The sequence below is a fragment of the Pteronotus mesoamericanus genome, unplaced genomic scaffold, assembly GCF_021234165.1.
Source record: "Pteronotus mesoamericanus isolate MK-2021 breed Mesoamerican mustached bat unplaced genomic scaffold, CSHL_Meso_final contig_116, whole genome shotgun sequence".
Lineage (NCBI taxonomy): Eukaryota > Metazoa > Chordata > Mammalia > Chiroptera > Mormoopidae > Pteronotus > Pteronotus mesoamericanus.
Genome location: NW_026555027.1, coordinates 2509814 through 2530028, shown reverse-complemented (window position 1 = coordinate 2530028; position 20215 = coordinate 2509814). Strand labels below are relative to the sequence as shown.

Below are 20215 nucleotides of genomic sequence, written 5' to 3'. Positions count from 1 at the left end.
TACTTAATTCTCTGAACTGCCCCTCCTTCCCCACCAAAGATGATTTTAACATATTTAACAAACCCATAGGCCATGTTGAAACATGACTTGTTTAAGTGAAATGTTAAATTTTCAAAAATCAGAAATATACATGACACATACTGTCGGCAATTTCATTAACAGAAGTAGAGAATTTACAGTATCAATAAGTGGATCAATATTCTTTAGGTCCTTATGTTCATATTTTCTAGTTTACATTTCTCAAGTCCTCAGTCAAACTTCAGTCCTCACTTGCGCAAGCCCCCTCAATTGGTTCCCATGGGAGCCACTTACTGCTTGTGATTGACCGAGAGGTCTCCTTCCGCTCGTGGGGTCGTGTGCCGTAAACAGTTTTCTAGTACTAGCAGTTACATGGACTCTGTTCTAACATTAGAGTTTCGATTAAATGACTGGATTTTTAAAAATTTTATGGTTTTCTGATTTTTAGTGACATACATCACAGACACAGCTTATTAACTTTACTGCACACAAATTTTGAGTCTATAGCCATTTAGTAAATAAACGTGCACCCAAAGTAAGAGATGTAAGTGCTAAAATGTTTTTTTTAACTAAAAGTAGCATGGGCAGTGCTGAAGTGGAACTCCAGTGCCATCCCATTGCCGTCCACCTGGGAGAAGACCAGGCCTTACTGGGGACAGGCACTGGGCTTGCTCCCTCATCACTTGCCCTCAGGAGTTCAGGCTCTACTGTTACCCCCTCTCGGAGCAGTCCCCCATTTCCCTCCTTCAGAGAGAAACTTGCCAGCGTACAGAGTTTCTCTAACTTACATTTTGAATTTTTGATAGTGTTAAAGAAGAAGAAAAGTGACCGGCCTAGCATCTCCTGCTGACTGGTTTTTATTTATCCTCTTTTACATTGCCACCTTAACTGTCCTTCCAGCTACGTATCCTAAAAGATGTGATGGAGAAGTTAGCAGCTGGCGTTTTCAGGTACGCTGCATTACCTGACCACTGGTTTTGAGTATTCTTCTGTTCTCCAGGAGACAGGCTGGCGTTTGTTTCAGCTTTCACAGCACTCCGATTGCCTCCGTGTTGTATTTTACTGTTTGGTGTATGTAGCTGCTCCCCAACACTCTGAGTATGTGTTGTGATACACCAGTGAGTGTCCTCTCAGGCAGAAGCGGCGGCTGCGCCCCAGCAACCAGAAGTGGCTGCAGCTGGAGGAGAGGGAGAAGCACCATGTTTGGATGTTTATCAAAAAAGAGGGAGTGGGTCAAGCAGGTGTTTTCCCCTTAAAAACGTAACCATTTCTACCGGTGGACATACTAATGGACACGTTTGTAAAACAATTGACGTATACTACCATCCCTGTGTGCTCGACTCATTGGATAATTTCATTTTTCCTCAGGCCGCGCTTGGAGGAGCCCATTCCACTACATGAGGCGAAAGTCTCCATGGAAGTTGTTCAGAAAAATCAGGGAAGAAAAAAGCTAGTTGTGCAATTTTAATTTTGTTCTTTCCCAGACCTCAGTTGGAGGAATCTATTCCAGTGCTTGAAGCCAGTTTCCTTGGAAATTGTTCAAAAAAATCAAGGAAGATGAAAGCAAGTGTTCCATTTTAGAGCATGTTTTCCTGCTGGCTGAGACAAGATGCTCAGTTATTTCAAATACTTCAAAAGTATTTGAAAATTCCTGGACAAACAGCCAAGACAAGTCCACAAGTAACACCTAAAGGGAAGATCTGGAAGCATTTTTCGTTCCTGTGTTTATATATTTGCCTCCGATATAAAAGTCTGTCCATGAAGAACCCTTTCAGCAGAAGTCACGCTTCCCCATTGATAAAGCTGTTAGTCTTTGGTTCGCCAAAGTAACCTGTGTCAACTCCATTCGCAACACCTTCCTTCCTCGGCAAACGGGTGCTGACGCCACTTAATCATAAATGTGCAAATCTCAAAGGATGTAGCCAATAGACACTTGAAATGTTTTTCATATATTTGTTGGCTTGAGGGGTTCCTCGGGATCCAACAGGAGCGTGGCAGCGACTCGGCAGAGGCTGTGCGGCGCGCGCGCGCGGGGGGCTGCGGCGCGGGTTCCCGTCGCCGTCCATCTGAGGGAGCAGGGCACCCCGGGGTCCTCGCCAGGTCCGGTCGCCTCTGCCCTCTGACGGTTCCTTTTCATCCAGGCGCCGTGCACCGTTCATCATACCCCTGCTGTCCAACAGAGGAGTGCCGACCGGTACCCTGGTTCGCGACTTCCCGGATCCTTAGCATCCGGGGACCCGCCAGCGACCAAACTCCCGGCAGCAGCCTACGCCCGGCGGCGGCCGGGGAGCGGCGCGCGCGTGCGCAGCCGGGGCGGGGCCTGGCAGGCAGCCTACGGCGCAGGCGCGGCGCCACGGAGGCGGGGACGCGGAGGGGGCGGGGCCGGCGCGCGCGGGAAGCGGCCGTGAGGTGCCCGCAACTCTGTCGCCGCCGCGCGTCATGGCGTTTTCGGTGCCCGGCTACTCGCCCAGTTTCAAAAAGCCGCCCGAGACCTTGCGGCTGCGACGGAAAAGGGTCCGGAGCCTCGGCGCTGACCTCTCCGCCGGGGAGCGACCCGAGCCGGAACCCCGCCGCGCCGTCCTAGCGGCCGGGCTGCCTCTGCGCCCCTTCCCGGCGGCGGCGGGCAGAGGCGGCGGCGGCCCGGGCCCGGCCGGGAGGAACCCCTTCGCCCGCCTGGACAACCGGCCGCAGGCCGCTGCGGAGACCCCCGACGTGCCGCCCCGCGGCCCGCAGCAGGCGCCGGGCCCGGTGAGTGTGGGCGCCCGCGGGCGACAACTGCGCGGCCAGAGAATGGGGAGGCAGCGGTCGTGCTCGAGGAGGGAGACGGGCGCGGGGCGCGGCGCCGCGCGAGGGGCCCGGGCGGGGCAGCCGCCCTCTCAGGGCTGGAGACGAAAGCCTGGAGCAGCCCTCTCCACCCCGGGCGGCCGCCGTGTCCCCGCCGATGGCGAGGCCGCAGCCACAGCCCGGGGCTCCGCGGGTGCCAGCATCGGCCTCCCCGCAAAGCCTGCGAGCGGGGCCCCTCCGTTACCGAAGCCGCTCGCAGGAGGCAGCTCATCGCCGGTGGTTGATGTGGGCGCGTGCGGCCCTGCGCTTGCACGGCGGGGCGAGGGTCTCCGGGCGCGGCTGCGAGCGGGCGAGCGAACGAACGAGCCGCAGGACTTAGCGAGGTCGCTCCTGTAACCTCAGTTTTCAGATTCCGATCAAGAAAATGATTTGCTCCGGGAAGAGCAGTTTCCTGAGGGAACAGCCGTTACCGAATTCACCCAGGTAATACTTCTTCAGCGTCGCGAGATGTCCCTCCGCGCACCACAGACACACGTGCCGCCGGGAGCCCGGGCGAGCGGTCGCGCCCCCGCCGGCCCGGGCTCCCCTCGCGGGCTCCGCCGGAAATGCCCCCCTTCCCTGTGCTTCGCGTTCCGCGCTGTCACCTGAAAACGTGTGGAGAATGTTGTGGACCGCGTTCACAGTAGCCCTTCCTGAGTTCCCTGCGGGGGCAGCCTAGCGCTGGTTTCAGAGTCTTTGTGGCTTAAAGGGTGGGTTTTATTTTTTAAAGATTTTATTTATTTATTTTTAGAGAGAGGGGAAGGGAGGAAGAGGGAGAGAAGCATCCGTGTGTGGTTGCCCCTCGTGCACGTCCCCCGCCGGGGACCTGGCCTGCACCCCAGGCACGTTCCCGACTGGGGCTTGAACCGGTGGCCCTTAGCGTCGCAGGCCGGCGCTCCGTCCGCTGAGCCGCACCAGCCAGGGCCGAAGGGTGTCTTCTCCATACCTGGGCTTTTTATTTCTGCTTCGACAGCAGCATTAGTAATAGTTTCTATTTCTTTAATCACGGTGATGAGAATAGCACAGGCCTCTTGTAACTAACCTGCACGGAACTGTGTCCCCTGAAAGTGGAATGGGCGTTGCCGCCAGCGCCTCCCGGATTCCCTCTTCGCAGGTGACTGCAGGGAGCCGTCTTAGGTAGCTCACTTTCCAGACCTTTCCATGGTGTGTCTTATGTTATTTATTGCACATTTTTCTAAAGTTTTGACATTTCGATGATCGTGTGTATATTAATAAAATCTGTAGGTGAAAGGTTTGTTCCTTGGTTCTCTACTAATTTCTGTGTTTGTTTCTAAAAGACTTCACACAGATCATTCTCCGAATCTGATACTCCACCCTCAGAAAGTACAGAGTTACCTGCAGACTGGAGCATTAAAACTCGACTCCTTTTCACCTCTTCTCAACCCTTCACCTGGGCAGATCACTTCAAAGCCCAGGAGGAGGCGCAGGGCATCGCCCAGCACTGCAGAGCCGCAGAAGCAGCTCTGCCTCCGAGCGGACAGGTAGCTCTCGTGGGAGGCGCGTGGGTGCAAGTGCGGAGAGAGTGTAAGGCTTGCTCCTCTGCAAAACAGCAGAAACGTTTCCTTCCATTAAGTTTTCTTCTGACATTTATAGACACAGAGACTTGGGTATTTTGTATTTCCCAAATGATGCTTTTATATAGTTTTTAATCAGATTCAGTACCTGCCTGTTAAATTTAGAGACCCGTCCTGACAAATGGTCAGTGTTGTAGGAAGGCATAGTTTCAACTAAACCATTCTTTTTTAAGGTCTTTTGACAAAGAAAATATAAGGAAAGAAATGAAAGCTATTTTACCGATTTTCTCATCTAATGAATACTCTCTTGTTTAAAATGCACTAATGCTTACTAACTGAATGATGTCTGTTGTAAATTTACTAAAGTTAATGAGTTCTAGAATGTTTTTAGAGAATAGCATTACTTTCAAGCAGCTCATTAACTCAAACTAGGTTAAAAGGGATTACCTAAAAGAGACATTAGTACATTGTTTTCAATAAATCAATCGGGATGATTTGGTATTCGAATTACCAGTGTTTACTGGCCACTTTTCAAACGGTGTTGTGAGGGGAAGAGGGGCGAATGCCGTGTTAGCCACACACAGGCGCATGCACCCCGCCCTCCTGTGTGCACCCCGCCCTCCTGATGGAACAGACGGTCGCTGTTCTCCAGGGCGGCTGGAGCAGGAGAGTGTTCCCATCTGTAAGTGCTCCTCCTGGTGCCTGGTCTGACAGGCTGGAATTGCTGGCAAGAACGGTCTTCCCAGTGAAAAATAAACTGCATCTTAGACCCTCTAACACTTACTAACACTTTCCTGTAGGAAACGGTAAAGATAAGTGTTTGGTGTATTCAGTGTCTTTTTAATGAAACTTTATGCTTCTAATGGGGAGAACCCTGCCCAATGTTTCTGGATTTCAGGATCCCAAACTTTCCACGGAGCTTCGCTGTGCTTTCCAGCAGAGCCTTATCTATTGGCTGCACCCCGCCTTCCCCTGGCTGCCGCTGTTCCCTCGCATTGGAGCCGACAGGAAAATGTCGGGAAAGACAAGCCCTTGGTCAAATGATGAAGCCCTGCAACACATTTTAATGAGTGACTGGTAAGAGTTCTAAAAGTTTGTGCAACCCAGTGGTGAATTTTCATTTTGGCAGTATTCTCTTCTTATTTATTTATGATGTGGAAATGTTTACTGGTAGAAGGATCTCCATGTCCTTCTGAAAGACTATTGAAACTGTTAATAACCAACATTTAAATTATTTACTTTTCAGCTCCTATTCACTCTTTATGCAACTGTAAAAAGTATTTAAGTGTTTGATAAATGTACATAAACAATTCTATAATATTCTCTGCAGAGGCTGCTCAAAGAAATTTATCGACAAGTTATCAATTAAATTTTATTAAAGAAAAAATGGTTAGTGTTTAAGTAGTGAACACTATTTGAGTATTTAGAAATTATTGGTGGTCACATGACCAGTTTTAGTTCTTCAAAAGCCGAATTGTATGTAATGGTAAAAATTAAAGGCATTAGCTATTATATTTGACTTGTGTCGGAATGAGTATCAAACTGAATTTTACAATATTGAATTTTAGCTGTGGAGTTAAATGTTTAATTACCTGAAGAAATGTTTTTGCTTCATAGGTCCGTGAGCTTCACTTCTCTATATAATCTCCTGAAAACAAAACTTTGCCCCTATTTCTACGTTTGCACCTACCAGTTTACTATCCTCTTCCGTGCAGCCGGGTTAGCAGGGAATGATGTAATCACGGCTCTCATGTCTCCTACAACCAGAGGCGTAAGAGAAGCTATGAAAACTGAAGGTAAAGCTTTAGGGTACAGTGAGAATGCCACACTACACCCAAACACTGTTCTTGAAAGCTGAAAATACCTTTTATCAGTTGAATTGTCTTGTCCTAGTTTTACCTATATTATTTTAAGAAATATTTTATGCCTTTGTGATTCTTGTTTTAATAATTATTTAAGCCATTTTTTATACATAGCTTTTAAGTTAGTGGGGTTCCCTTTACTGACCTCTAAACACATACTGGGTCGGAAGGTCCTTGTCTGAATATACTCCTCTAGAAATTCCTTTATAATAGAATTACCTACCCCTTTTTAATGATAATTTCCAAGCTGAGTCAGCCTGTGAATGGGTCATAAGATCTATTTAGTGGGTTCAATCAGCAGTTATTTAAAAAATGAAATAGATTAGAATCTGCTTTATGAAAATACCACATGTAGTGGGAAGGCAGTGTTATTTCCTGAACATCAAGGAGAAAGGGGTGTGTATGGGTGCGTTGTGGGCTGCTAATACAAAATAATATTGACTGTAAACTGTAATTGAAAAATAAAAAGTTAAAGCTGGAAAGCTACTGCCTTAATTCATCTAGTGTAAAGACTCACATTTTCAAATCTCATACTCTAAAAGTAGCATATATCTGTTACTTTCTTTTAAATTATAGTGAAGAAAATTCAGTTACCTTTTTCTTTTCTCATGTAGGTATTGAATTTTCTCTGCCTTTAATAAAAGAAAATGGCGATGAGAAGAAAGCATCTGGAACGAGCTTGGGACACGGGGAGTATGTGCTTAAAATAACCTCTATCACCCAGTGACTTAATCATCGCAATGCATAGTTTTGTAGAGCACACAGCTTTATGGAATGGGAACTCTAACTATAGTAATTTTTTAGGGAACAAGCAATCAGTGATGAGGATGAAGAAGAAAGTTTTTCCTGGCTGGAAGAGATGGGTGTACAAGATAAAATTAAAAAACCAGACATACTCTCTATCAAGTTGTATCCTTTCATTTGCTGTTAAGTAGAATTGATTTTTATTGAATGAAGGTAGTGAGGTGTGTAATTTTCATTGGCAGTTTTATTTGACCGTAATCTTAATTTATCTTAAAATCATAATTCAAACTAACTCTCCCTCATAACACTAAATAACTAATCCCTAAGTACCAATGAACTATGGAGAGTTATGAAGCTATATTTTAAAAAGTTAAAAAATTTTATTTTGGTTACATTTGCAAGGGGAACAGGGCATATTTTTGACTAGGTAAGAAAGTTGTGTTAGATGTCAGTTTCTAGCAAATTATCAGATTAAAGAGAAGTCATTTTGATTTAAACAGATGTCTTACAGTTGCAGTGAAACTGAGTAGCCAGAGCATTTCCAGTCTGGAATGGGGAAAAGAGGCCGAGCTGACTGAGAATCAAGATAACTGCCTCCCCCGTCAGCAGGGCTTCACGTTTGCAGTTTCCTTGATTCTCGTCTTCAGGCGTAAAGAGAAGCATGAAGTACAGATGGATCACAGGCCAGAGTCTGTCGTGTTGGTGAAGGGAGCAAACACCTTCATGTTGCTGAACTTTCTGATGAACTGTAAGAGTTTAATTGCTGCCTCAGGTCCACAGGCAGGACTTCCACCAACCCTCTTATCACCGATCGCTTTCCGAGGTGCCACAATGCAAATGCTTAAGGTAATAAAGGGAGAAAGAAAAGGAAGAAATTCTACACTGACCCTCATAGCCCAGCTCCTTTTTTAAAAATAACTTTGTATTTTTCAATTGAGGTTGACATACAATGTTATATAGTTTCAGGTGTAAAGCATAGTAATTAGACATGTATGCATATCCCAGGGAGCGATCACCCCAGTAAGTCTAATACCCATCTAGACATACAGTATTATTGACTGGGTCCCCTGTGGTGTACTTTACATCCCCATGACTTTACAGCTGGCAGTTTGCACTTCCTAATCCCTTCCCCACTTTGACCTGTCCTCTAACCCCTCTCCCATCTGGCAGCCAACAGTTTGTTTTCTGTATCTGTGAGTTTGGTTCTGTTTTGTTTCTTTATTTTGGGGTTTTGTGGGGGTTTTTTAGATGCCACATATAAGTTAAATCAGATGGTATTTATCTGTCTGATTTCACTGAGCATAATACCTTCTAGGTCCGTCCGTGTTCTTGCAAATGGCAGGATTGCACTCTTTCTAATGGCTGAATAATTCCATTGTATACATGCACCGCACCACATGTGTATCCATTCATCTTTCGACGGGCGCTTAGGTTACTTTGATATCTTGGCTCTTTTTAATGCTGCAGTGATCTCAGAGATGCACGTGCCTTTCTGAATTAGTGTTTTGTGTTTCTTTCAATAAATACTTAGAAGTGGAATTGCTGGGTCCTTCTTTGTCTCTTGTTACAGCTTTTGTTTTAAAGTCTGTTTTGCCTGATACGAGTATTACTACCCCAGCTCTTTTTAATTTCCACTTGCGTGAAGTATCTTTTTCCATCCCTTCAATATCAGTCTGTGTGTGTGTGTGTGTGTCTTGATCTGAAGTGTCTCTTGTAGGCAGCATATGTAAGGATCTTGAATTTTTATTTTTAAGGCTTATTTTTAGGCACAGGGGAAGGGAAGGAGAAAGAGAAACATCAATGTGTGTTTGCCTCTCATGCGCCCCCCACTGGGGACCTGGCTGGCAACCCAAGCATGTGCCGTGACGGAATCAAACAGGTGACCCTTTGGTTCTCAGGCCGGTGCTCAATCCACTGAGCCACTCCAGCCAGGGTGGATTTGAATTCTTATCCATTCAGCTCCCTGTGTCTTTCAATTGGAGTATTTAATCCGTTTATTTACATTTAAAGTCATTTTTGATAGGTATAGTTATTGCCATTTTATTCATATTTTTAAATTTTTCTTCTTAAAGAAGATCTTTAACATTTCTTTTAATACTGGTTTGGTAATGATGAACTCCTTTAGCTTTACTTGTCTGGGAAGTTCTTTACCTGCCCTTCAATTTTGAATGATAGCTTTGCTGGGTAGAGTAATCTGGGTTGTAGGTCCTTGCTCTTCATCACTTTGAATATTTTTGGCAGTCCCTTATTGCCTACAAAATTTGTGTTGAGAAATCAGCTGACCGTCTTATGGGAAATCCTTTGTAGGTAACTCTCTGCTTTTCTCTTGCAGCTTTAAAGATTCTCCCTTTATTTTTACCTTTGGCATTTTAATTATGATGTGTCTTGGTGTGGGCCTCTTTGGGTTCATCTTGTTTGGGACTCTCTGTGCTTCCTGGACTTGCATGTCTGTTTCCTTCACCAGGTTAGGGAAGTTTTCCATCATATTTCAAATAGGTTTTCAATTCCTTACTCTCTTCCTTCTGGTGCCCCTATGATTTGAATGTTGATACACTTGAAATTGTCCCAGAGGCTCTTTAAACTATGCTCATTTGTTTTTATTCCCTCTCTCTTTTTTTACTGTTCTGATTGGGTATGTTCTCATTTTTTATCTTCCAAATTGTTGATTGGATCCTCTGCTTCATTTAATCTGTTAATTCCCCTTAATGTATTTTAATTTCAGTCATTGTATCCTTCATTTTTGACTAGTTCATTTATCTTTCTTATAATCCATAGATGGCCTGTCTCCATTTTTAGCTCTTTTTCTGGAGTTTTGTTGTTTTTTCATTTGGGCTGTGTTCCTTTGTCTCCTCTTTTTGGCAGTCACCCTGTGTGTGTTTCTGCGTTTTAGGTAGAGCTGCTACATCTCCTGAGCTTAGTAGAGTTGCCCATGGAACAGGAGTCTCGTGGGTCCCAGTGGCCCAGTCTCCCTAAGTTGCAGGAGCTGGGTGCACCAGGGGCCCCCTTCCCAGCCCGCCTGGTGTGCGCACCACCCTGTTGTGACTGGGCCTTGACTGCTGCCGGCATGTAAATAGGGGGCCACCCTGTAGGCTGGTGGGCAGGGAGGGATGGCCCTGACCCCAGCAGAGGCGCCGCTGTGCAAGGCCAACCCCATGGAGAACGGCGGGGCCCCGGTGGCCGCCCAGTCTGCTCTTGGGTACGGTGTTCCCAGAGGTGCTCAGGTGGTGCCCTGGTGTGGTCTGCAGCTGGCCACACGGTTGGTGCATTGGTTCTGGGGTCTCTTGGGAGGGACCCTGGTGCAAGCCAAGGCCAGCCGCTGCCTGCGCCCTGCCCAGGCCCACCTGGTGTGAGTCACACAGTGACCTGTGGGCAGCTGCCTCTAGTACTGGGCTTGGAGGCGCTGCGGAAAGGCCAGGCTACAAATCAAGGCTGGCCAAGTACTGCTTGCTTGAGATTTGTGAATCTCTTGAGAAATTTTTGGAAAAGTTCGCAGTGATAACTGAGACAGGCCATTTGTATGGAAAAGCTGCTGGAAGCAGCCTGGGTGGGGCAGGTCTCAGGAATCACCAGGGCAGGGTGAACCTTGTGAGCCAGGTTGATGGGACTCAGACCTGGTGCCCGCCTGCGCCTACAGGCTCTGTGGGGCCAGCAAAGGAACAGTGGCTTCCACCAGCACTTCTGTCTGAGAGACAGCTGCCCCTCCAGCCCTCGCCCAGAAGCCGTACCTGAGCTGGACCTGTTCAGTTCCTCCCCGCATGTCCCGGCTGCGTTTCAAGCTGCCACTGCAGCGCTAGACCTCAGGGCAAGTGAGGCCGTGAGCCAGTAAACCTATGTGCCGGCCCTTTAAGGGCAACACCTGGGACTGCAGCAGCCCCCAGCCCCTGTCCCACTCAGGCACAGTTCCCACTGCATTTCACAGCCAGAAGTGATAGGGACTTCTTTCAGCCCTGGAACCCGGGGCGGGGGCGGGCGTGGGAGGGGGGGGCTTGCTCTGCAGGGGGCATCTCTGCATTGGAGATGAGCCTCCCAGTTTGTATCCGCCACACATGGGTGTGGGACCTGCCTGTTCAGCTCCACCTCTCCTGCCAGTCGCTGTGGCTGCTGCTTTGATTCCCTAGCTGTGGGACCTCCGTTCTGCTGGGTGTCAGGCAGCTCTGGAGGGACCGTGCTTCTGAAGCCCAGCTGTCATTCTGATGCGGTGGAGGGAGGAGGTGAGCACGGCCCTCTACTCTGCCGGCTTGACCAGAAGTAACCTGGCTTCTTAAAAAGTCTTTACCTTTCTTGATAGAATAAATTCTTGAAATTTGGTTTTCATAACTCCTAGAATTTTTACCTGGCGCATATTTTGTTTTTCCTTTTCTCCCAGTTAATTCTTTGATGTGAAGTTATAGCAAAGGAGTTACATGAAAATGTATGAATAGTGTAAAAATAATTTTGTATTAATTATAATTGGCAACAAAAGCATTTTGGTGTTAATCTCCTTTTTTGGCCATAAGTTGCTTATTCTATTTTTGTCTCATTTCTTAACCAAAGAGGGAACAGAGCCACAAATGTTAAATTGTAGATCTCAAAAACTGGAACATGGATAAATGAATAACTGTACAGGCATATCTCATTTTATTGCACTTTCTAGGTTTTGCATTTTTTACAAATTGAAGGCAAGACACCCTCCACCAGCAAAAAGATTACAGCTTGCTCTATTGCGGTGGCCTGGGACCAAACCCACAGCATCCAAGGTGTGCCTGTGTATCTGTGCTGTGTGTATCTGTAAAAAATTATGTATAAATACAACATACATACTGAACGCTAATAGCATTAGAATCAATTTTTTGTTTTCTCAGTATTTTGTATTACAAGTGTATTAGTGAATCATTGACTACCATGTGAAAAAAAAATTGTATTTTCTAGAGTGAACTTAAAACTGACAATCTCATGAACTGGAGGACAGGATGCGAACACATTGTTAGCTCGGGACAAAAACTTGGGAGATGACTATATAATTTCCTTTTTCCTTAAATGTGTTGGAAGGCGCGAAGTGTAAACGTGAAGACACAAGCTGTTTCTGGGTACAAAGATCAGTTTAGCCTGGAGATCTCAGGCCCTGTCATGCCGCACGCTCTCCACGCCGTGACCATGCTCCTCCGGGCCTCGCAGAGCGGCTCGTTTTCTGCAGGGCTGTGCACACACGAGCCCACTGCCGTGTTTAACATCTGCCCTCCCGCGGATAAAGTGCCGGAGAAGGTATGTAGGCAGTGGCAAAGGGACTGTCCTGGCTCCAGCCAGGGTCCTCCAAGGGATGGAGGGAGGGATGGAGGGAGGGATTTATGATGAGCCAAACTTTGTTTCAAGTTCCTAAGCTGTACTTACTTTCAGTTAAAATTACTAAAGTGTTCCTGTGAGGTAAATTTTATGAATTCAGGCTGCTGTTCACAAGCAACTAAACTTCCAAAAAGGGCAAGTTATTTTGTCTTAGATGCAGAACTTCATAGCATGTGATTCCTTTGTTATAAATTGGTGTGTGTGTTTAACCACACGGCCTTTCATTTGGGACATGCCTAGGTTTTTATTGGGGAGTTGTCACTGAGCGCAAATATTCTCAGTCCACTTCCATGGGTGACTAGGAACAAGGCACTAGTGTCCGCGTCCCTGAGGTGATTATTTGAAACTTGAAAGGGACTGGTGTGCTCTTTACTGACTTGCGTCCACATTCCCACAGGGGACTGTCCACAAGGAGCTCGCTCACTGCGGGTTGCACCCTAAGACTCTGGACCAACTCAGTCAGACGCCAACCCTGGGGAAGTCAGCCTTGCGGAATGTGGAAATGAGTGACTACACTTACAGTTGGAGATCCTGAACACCAAAGTAAGCCTTAAAAGGAATCTGTGAGGAAAAGCCTTCTTTCTGGCAAGGAAATTCAAGATTCTTGTACCTTTGGCTTTTAAACTTCACTTTGGAAGTTAAAAGGAACGTACAGTACTCAAATGTTTACAAACATTAAGCTTTTACATGAACATGTATTTCATGCACTAAGGAGTAGGAGTGAAGGTTTTAAATCATTGTTTTTGCTGGTTTTGATTAGGTGTTCAGATATGAAAGCTGTTTTTAAAAACCTCGGGTAACTTGAATGAGAACTCAAGATCCCTATGGCCCAATTATGAACCGACTAGAAAACTGAATCCATGTCAGTGTTTCCTTTCAAATGGGAAATGGAGAACTTAGTATCATTGAATTCTTAGCATCTGGGCAAAACTGTATTTAACAGTGGACCTAGGATCGTGAGCAGGCGCTAATGTGTAAAGGGAGACACCAAATGAAATGTAGAGTGTTTACCGAGCTGGTTGTTGACGACTCTGGCTTGGTTGCTTTTTTTCAGATTTATAATCCCTCTACTTTCACATATGTTTTATTTTTTACTGCATGTTCATTCAGGTAAGGCTATTTTGTATTCCTTATAGAATAGTGTTGAGTTGTAAACTATGCCCAGCTGTCATGGCAAAGTAGTATTTAATGTTCTTTTAGGTATTTGTGTGTGTATAGTTCATTTTCTTAAATAAAAATGCTTAGAAATCAAAAGCATTGGGTAAAGAAACAACAGTATTTAGTGAAGACATATGTGTTCACTTCATAATGCAGAAAACAAAACACCACATTTGTTCCAGAGAAGTTTATATTTTGGGCCTTGAGCTTTTGAAAATAGAGACATAGCATATGAATACCACTGTAATACACATGAAATACTCTATCAGACCCTAAAAATCAACGTAAACTTAAACTTTCTCATAGTCAACAAAATAGTGGCTGGGTGCCAATTTTATTAGATAAGTTGGTTACAGCATTTTAATTATCATTTTACGTCTATCTAGGTGTAGCTGAAATTCAAAATGCACATCAAAAGAAAACTATGTCACAACTCAATGCCATACTACATGTACTTGGCCTCTGCAGTAGAATTCTAGCGGACTTCATTTTGACTCCCTTCTCACGGCCCAAGTGGCTTTTACAGGAACGCAGGACTTAGTGCTGATTATCACACAACATACCACTTTGTTTTTATAACTTCTACAAAATTTTAAGGGGAGACGGTGGCTTTAGCCCTGTGGAACAGATCTTGCTTATCACCTCAATAACACTGGCCCCAGTATCTGTCCAGCAGAACCCATTGTGAACTAGTACAAGGTGCACAGCCCTTCACTGATTACAGGCAAGTGTTACAGCAGCCTAGCCAGAGGAAGGGGAGTTACATCATAGTACAAAATACAGTATAAAAGCGTAATTTAACATTCCACACAGATTACGGATGCCTTCAAACAATTGTTTGGATGTTAGCCACTTAAACAAATACATCACTAAGGTAAACAATATAAACATACCAAAACCCTGTATGGTTAAATACAATTTCCATGGTACAAAAATCAAAGCCTGGAGATGTTTGTACAGATTGCTTTTTACACAATGTTTAAATTGCCAAATATTTACAACATTAAAGAGGAAATACATTTTGATGCAGAGTAAAATTATCTGAAGTGATTAATATAAAACCTCAATCTATCTACGTGAGGCACTCCTGAAGCAAGTGGCATTAGCCATGAGGTCCTTTGGTAAAAGGCCCATTGCTTGAAGAACCACAGTAGCTGCTGTGGCTTTAGCATGCTTCTTATTAGGGCTGGCAAAGCTGGGCTGGTAAGCGCTTCCATTTATCAATACCTATTCAAGAAAAACATACAATTGGGCTGGTAAGGGCTTCCATTTCTCAATACCTATTCAAGAAAAACATACAATAAGAACAGCATCAAACTTTAATATCTATTAGCTTTTTATTTTTTCACTAAATGCTAGAAAAATAATTTAAAATCTAAAACCCATACTATGTAACAAGTCTAATTAATCGCAACCCAGAAAAAGCAAATCATTTGGGAAAAGGGACTGCAAATTAAAAGCAGGGCTCCAAATTTTTAAAAAAAACCTGGTAAGACCACTCAGTTCCCCATGTCCACAAGATTTTGCCCACATCGTCCCCCTTCAACATTTTTAAAATAGAATTTTAAAGGGTCATATTAAAAAGCATACTTCAGTGTTTCTAAAAACCCCACCACTCCCAACCCACAAACTACATCCATCCTCTGATCATTTACTTATCCCTAACCCTCTAACATTAAACTCATCCAATTAAATAAATGTATACAATTAATGCAGAAATTCATATTTACCCTAAAGAGAAAATGCTTGCGATGATCAGGGCCACTGTCGTGGACCAAAAGGAATTCAGGTGGCTGCCACCTTCTCTTATTGCAGATCTCCATCAGGGCAGACACAGGGTGTTTGCCTGCAGAGAACAAGAACCAGTCAGTAGTTACACTTCCGCCGCCCGTGGCGACACATGATGAATTCAAGGTGCTGGCAGGCAAGCAGAAGTGCAGGACCCCTCACCTGACAGGTCTTTCATCGCTGCAGAGAAGTTCCCGGACCTCTTCTGCGCTCTCTCCCCTACAGCCACAAGACCTTTAAAAAGAAGTAAACTTTCACTAAATGTATTTCCAAGATCACCATCAACTACAATGTAGTACAACAAAACCACCATTTCTTATGTAGGAACCACACCCCATGCCCTAAAATCTTAACACTCAACACATCCCCCCCCCACCCTTGTTTCTTCTCTATTCATCATCCGGACTTCTATTTTGCTGTTTCAACATGTCAATCTATATATTCATATACCTTGATACTTCTGGAAATGACATAAAAATAAAGTGTTCAAAAAACAAAAGCATTTACTGCATGAATACATATATTAATTAAGTGCCATAATTAACAACTCCAGATGTTTCTTTTGAAGTTTAAAAAGTAGTGGCTACTTATTGCAAGTGATTTCTAAGGGCTGCCCATTCCTTTAAAAACGTTCAATTTAGTAGTATATTCCTCAAAAGGTGGGAATTTTAGGTCACACCCACAAGTGAGAATCGCTGTCTCTATGGGTAAATGGAAGCCCGTCCTGACTTACCGACATGTGAGATGTTCTCAAAAGACAACCACACCATCACTGCATAACCTCCCTTTCCAAAATGGTTTAGCTATGTTACTACCTAAAAATCAATGTTTCCCCAATATCTCATTCGGCTAGTATGCTTTCCCAAACTCAGCCCATGTTTCAATTCCAGAGACTGCTCCCTCAATCGTGCAATGCATCCAACAGGTGTTTTCTCTCCATAAATCACCTTCTTATGACACACAGAATCTATTCAGTGTGTACAAGCAATAAAATATCAATGAGACATAATTAGTGTAATGTTCTTTTCTAATATAATCTCGTTTGAATTAATGTTATATCATTAAGATGATTCTGTTATGCCCAGAATATTTTTGAGTATCATCACAATATATTCCCTCCGATTTGAAATAAACCGCCAATATGGTATTCTATATGGAGGACGATGTAGAAATTCTGATGCAAAACAAATTTTAGAAAAAGTTTCGTCAGAGCTATTCAGTTTCTACAGTCATTAAGACAGAATAAGTTATGCAATTATCTCTGTGATTACAAAGATAAGGAAAATAAATTCCAGTTTTAAAATGCAGGCTTAAACAAGCTTCACTCATCACACTGAGCTGGTATTCCCATGTGATTATACTTAGGACATTATCCTAAGGGAAAAAATTATTTTTAAAAGATACAAGCGGGCTGTTATCTATGTTACTCCAAGTGCACCTTTAATGCTTAGTAACTACATACAGGCTACACAAGACCCCAGGTATGTAAGGACAGAGGCAAATATTAAGCAAAAATAAAGGTCCCAGGTGCCCTGAACTTGGGGCCCTAGGAAGAGGTAACACTAAGGGCAGCTGGCCTGCTCCCCAGCCCAAAGGACTCGATCACTGAGCTGGAAGAGGGTCTGTAATGTGGTGACAAGCAGCTCTCCAACAATAAAGAGAACACATGGGATAAAATTTTTTTGTCAAGGAAAAAAAAAAACCTGCAGAAATAAAGAATATATTTCCTGTTAAGAGAAAACAAAACGGCCACTTTCTAAATAGATTTTAAATCATAGATATAGGCAGTTCTGTAATATTTAACAAGTGACATAACGAAGGTTGACTTTTTGAAGCTCATTATTTTCATTTGTGTCCATCTATATTTATATGAGCTGCTGAAAACAGGTTATTAGGCTCTGCCCCCCCACTAACCAAGAGCTACAGAGCGAAGCGCCTCCAACTCAGACTGCAGACCTCGAGAGAACGCACGCAGGGCTGACACTCTATCTGGGGTGTCTGCCTGTGGCCCAACACAAACTCTTTCATTTACCAAAACCTTCTTTTTGCTCATCAGCTTTCGTTACTGTTTGTGTATTTAATGCGTGAACCAGAGATACCAAAAGGTTGGACACTTCTGCATGTTAAAGGAGGTAGAATAAACAGTTCCCCAAAAAAGTGTTACCTTTTCGGTCGGTCTTAAAATCAACTAGGATAGGTTCCTTATTTCCTTCTTTGTTTTTTCCTAATCCTTCTCCTTCTCTCCAGCCCATTTTTCTCATTAGAACGGCTCCCATTCCTCCAGTTACCGGGGCTGCTCTTAGGAACTGATCCTATCCAAAGAAAGAAAGGTAAAATGTCCCCATTTTACAGTTAGAATTAGACTATAAACTCAGTGTAACTTTTTTTAAAAAATCTTATTTCTAGATCTGTTATAGCAATTAAATTCAAATACTTATACATACTGTAGTGTGTATGTTCTAATTGTCTCCACATTAACATAATAGTATTTGGAAAGTCAAATAACGCAAAAAAAAAAAAAAAAAAAAAAAAGGCAGTTTTAAAACAGTGGCCCTTGTGCCCCCTCCAAAAAAATACATTAGAACACTCCTGTTTTCGTCCACTATTTAGGTTCACTGGTATCTCTTCTTAGCTTGCAAAATAAAAAGAAGGCAATGTTAAAACAGTCATTAATTGTCCCAGGAGTACCTAGTTAATAAATAAAACCCAGAAATCATTTAGAAATAGTTTGGACACTGACGAAGGATACTGTTATCACCCAAAGTTTTCTTCCCCATTCTACCGTAAAGCAAGTATAAGTATTTCACTGAGAAAATCCCTATGAGGCAAAAAAGATAGCTCTTTAAAATCAATTTACACGGTAAGAAATGGAAGACAATCACATAAAATACCCTGTAATTTTACCAAAGTGAATTTGAATTCCTTTAAAACCTAGCTTGATGTTAAAAGACTTTTAAAAAACTCCTTAAACGTTTACATACCTAGGCCTCGGTAGCAGCAGTGTTGTGAATAGTAGGGCTGGCACTGACCGGGGCAAGAAGACAGCTACAAGGATTTGGCCCTGAAACAAGTTTCCATACAGAGGGGTGAAAGTTCACAGGTTATTCTGTGAACAGTCATCTCTCTTGTATCCAACCCACTGAACCATAATTTCCATCAAAGCAGCCAAGCACTTAATGTCATAAGGTTCACAAGTATATACATTAGCATGGTCACTGGTCAACGTTCTTCTCTTGGGAAGAGACATGCGATGCCCGGAGGGCGCCCGTATGCTCACAACAGACTCTGCTGAAGTCCATGGCCACTGAAAGGTGTTACAATGTAACATCTCCAAGTTGTTTAGCGCCCCTTGTGATTAAAATTAGGTCTACGTTCTCTGGCAAATACAGAGAAGTCATTAACTTATCAACAGAGTGGGTAAATTTTGGTAAATCTGGAAAAAGTTTGCATTAATCATTTTTCTGTACTGATAATACCAAATTTTTTTACTTTTTTCACAATGGTAAAACTGTACGTTATTTTCCCCCAGCTTGTAAATTATATGCTAAGGGAGAAAACATGCCAATGAGCTATGTGACTAGACATTAAGTTCAACCAAGTGCTCTGATGGAATGAGGCAGCCGTGGAGGTAAAAACATACCCCTGGTTCAGTTCCTTATGTGGGGCAGGCCATGCAGTGTTGATGTACTGAGAGAAAAGTTAGCTGACGCTTGGGGACCAACTGCCTTGTCGCTACACACCTAGAACGACTTTTACTTACTTCCAGGTTCATCCGCCCCTCTTTTCCAGGAAACACTCCTAAAAAAAAGGGCAACTGTGCAGAGTATATACAAATCCCCAAATAACCCAGGTTTCCATTCTGTAGTATGTTTCTTTACCCCAGAGTGTGTACACAGTTCACGAAAACGCCGATTAAATCTAGGGACTATGGTAGCAAACAATACTCTCATCAGGTCATGTCCAAATCATTCCATTCAAAAAAAAATAAAAAATAAAAAGGTAAAGGTTCTTTCAATCAATAACCATTTTAAAATGTTTTACTGGCAAAAAAAAAAAAAAAAAAAAAAACCTCCTTCATCTAAGAATATACTGCAATAAACTAAAAAAAGGGACTGTTGCTATTCCAAGCAGCTTTTAACATATAAAGAAGGTCTAGGATACTGGGCTATATAGCAAGGCAAAAAAAAAGTCAAATGATCATTTGAAAATTTTTTCTAAACACAACAGGTACAGTTTTTTGATATTTGACAGTGAAGATAAAAGTTAAATTTTCTGTTGCCTAATAACTTTTTCACATGTTCTACCTCATTTTTATAAGTAAAATGTCCCATCCTTGATATTAGCAGCAAGTATTCTTCAAGTAACAAAGAAAGTTTTCCTGAAAGCATTCTTTCTTAATTACTTAAAAATCTGTTTGGATGAACACACCTTTATCTCATCATAATTTATCTAAAATGACAACTTATCTAAAAGTCTGTCAACTGCCTATAAAATTTCAAGTTTTTTAAAAATTAAGGGAAAGCTTACAGGGAACCAATTAAAATATGTAAAAGATTCATTTTTTTACGTTAACATGTTTAGAAGTATGTTTAGAAACATTATAGATCAGAACCTCTTTGTATACAAATTTAGAATAAAATTTTGCAATGGAATTGCATTCAAAAGCCTCTAACTAGTTAGTAATGTACACGACTAATTATTATGTACCTAAACCCCATGGAAGTTTCAAGTCTCACTTCCTGAAATACTGAGTACTCAAGCTTCCAGATTAAAAAGCATTAAAGAATCAAAACTGTTAAAGAAATAGATGTACATTTATAATTCTTCCCAATGAGATGAGAGCCATTTTTCAAATACTACATGAATCACTTTCATATCTGAAATACTATTAGTCCAAAATTAAGTCAAACTTAAAAAATACTCTGAATTCTTGTCTTCTTTCCAGTATCAACCCCCTAGCAATCTACA

General features: G+C 43.1%; 3 protein-coding genes across 4 annotated transcripts in view; 2 read left to right on the top strand and 1 right to left on the bottom strand.

Annotated features, from left to right (window-relative positions):
- CRYZL1 (crystallin zeta like 1) overlaps positions 1-2144 on the top strand; it is a 30625-nt gene extending 28481 nt beyond the window's left edge. Inside the window, exons 12-13 of the mRNA XM_054578047.1 lie at positions 923-968; positions 1387-2144. Of these exons, the coding sequence (XP_054434022.1) occupies positions 923-968; positions 1387-1486 (146 nt within the window). The 3' untranslated portion in view covers positions 1487-2144. The remainder of the gene's footprint in view (positions 1-922; positions 969-1386) is intronic.
- A 313-nt stretch (positions 2145-2457) lies between these two features.
- DONSON (DNA replication fork stabilization factor DONSON) lies at positions 2458-15676 on the top strand. The gene is made up of 11 exons (XM_054578037.1): positions 2458-2766; positions 3205-3285; positions 4140-4343; positions 5275-5453; positions 5994-6172; positions 6853-6931; positions 7043-7147; positions 7630-7828; positions 12011-12223; positions 12699-12844; positions 15275-15676. Exons 1-10 carry the CDS (start codon positions 2458-2460, stop codon positions 12834-12836), a joined length of 1686 nt encoding a protein of 561 aa, XP_054434012.1. The 3' UTR covers positions 12837-12844; positions 15275-15676.
- Positions 13632-20215, bottom strand: part of SON (SON DNA and RNA binding protein) — a 31770-nt gene continuing 25186 nt past the window's right edge. The window contains exons 9-12 of one of the 2 annotated variants that reach the window (XM_054577969.1): positions 17412-17559; positions 15410-15481; positions 15190-15305; positions 13632-14686 (exon numbers count right to left, since the gene is read on the bottom strand). In XM_054577969.1, coding sequence (XP_054433944.1) covers positions 14528-14686; positions 15190-15305; positions 15410-15481; positions 17412-17559 — 495 coding nt within the window. In that variant the 3' untranslated portion in view covers positions 13632-14527. Of the gene's footprint in view, positions 14740-15189; positions 15306-15409; positions 15482-17411; positions 17560-20215 lie in introns of both variants that reach the window. The other variant, XM_054577979.1, reaches the window with a different exon arrangement.

Coding starts and splice junctions, on each gene's coding strand:
- DONSON (XM_054578037.1), top strand. CDS start 2,458: ATGGCGTTTTCGGTGCCCGGCTACTCGCCCAGTTTCAAAAAGCCGCCC. Junction 4,344..5,274: donor CTCTGCCTCCGAGCGGACAG/GTAGCTCTCGTG, acceptor TCTGGATTTCAG/GATCCCAAACTTTCCACGGA. Junction 12,224..12,698: donor CGGATAAAGTGCCGGAGAAG/GTATGTAGGCAG, acceptor ACATTCCCACAG/GGGACTGTCCACAAGGAGCT.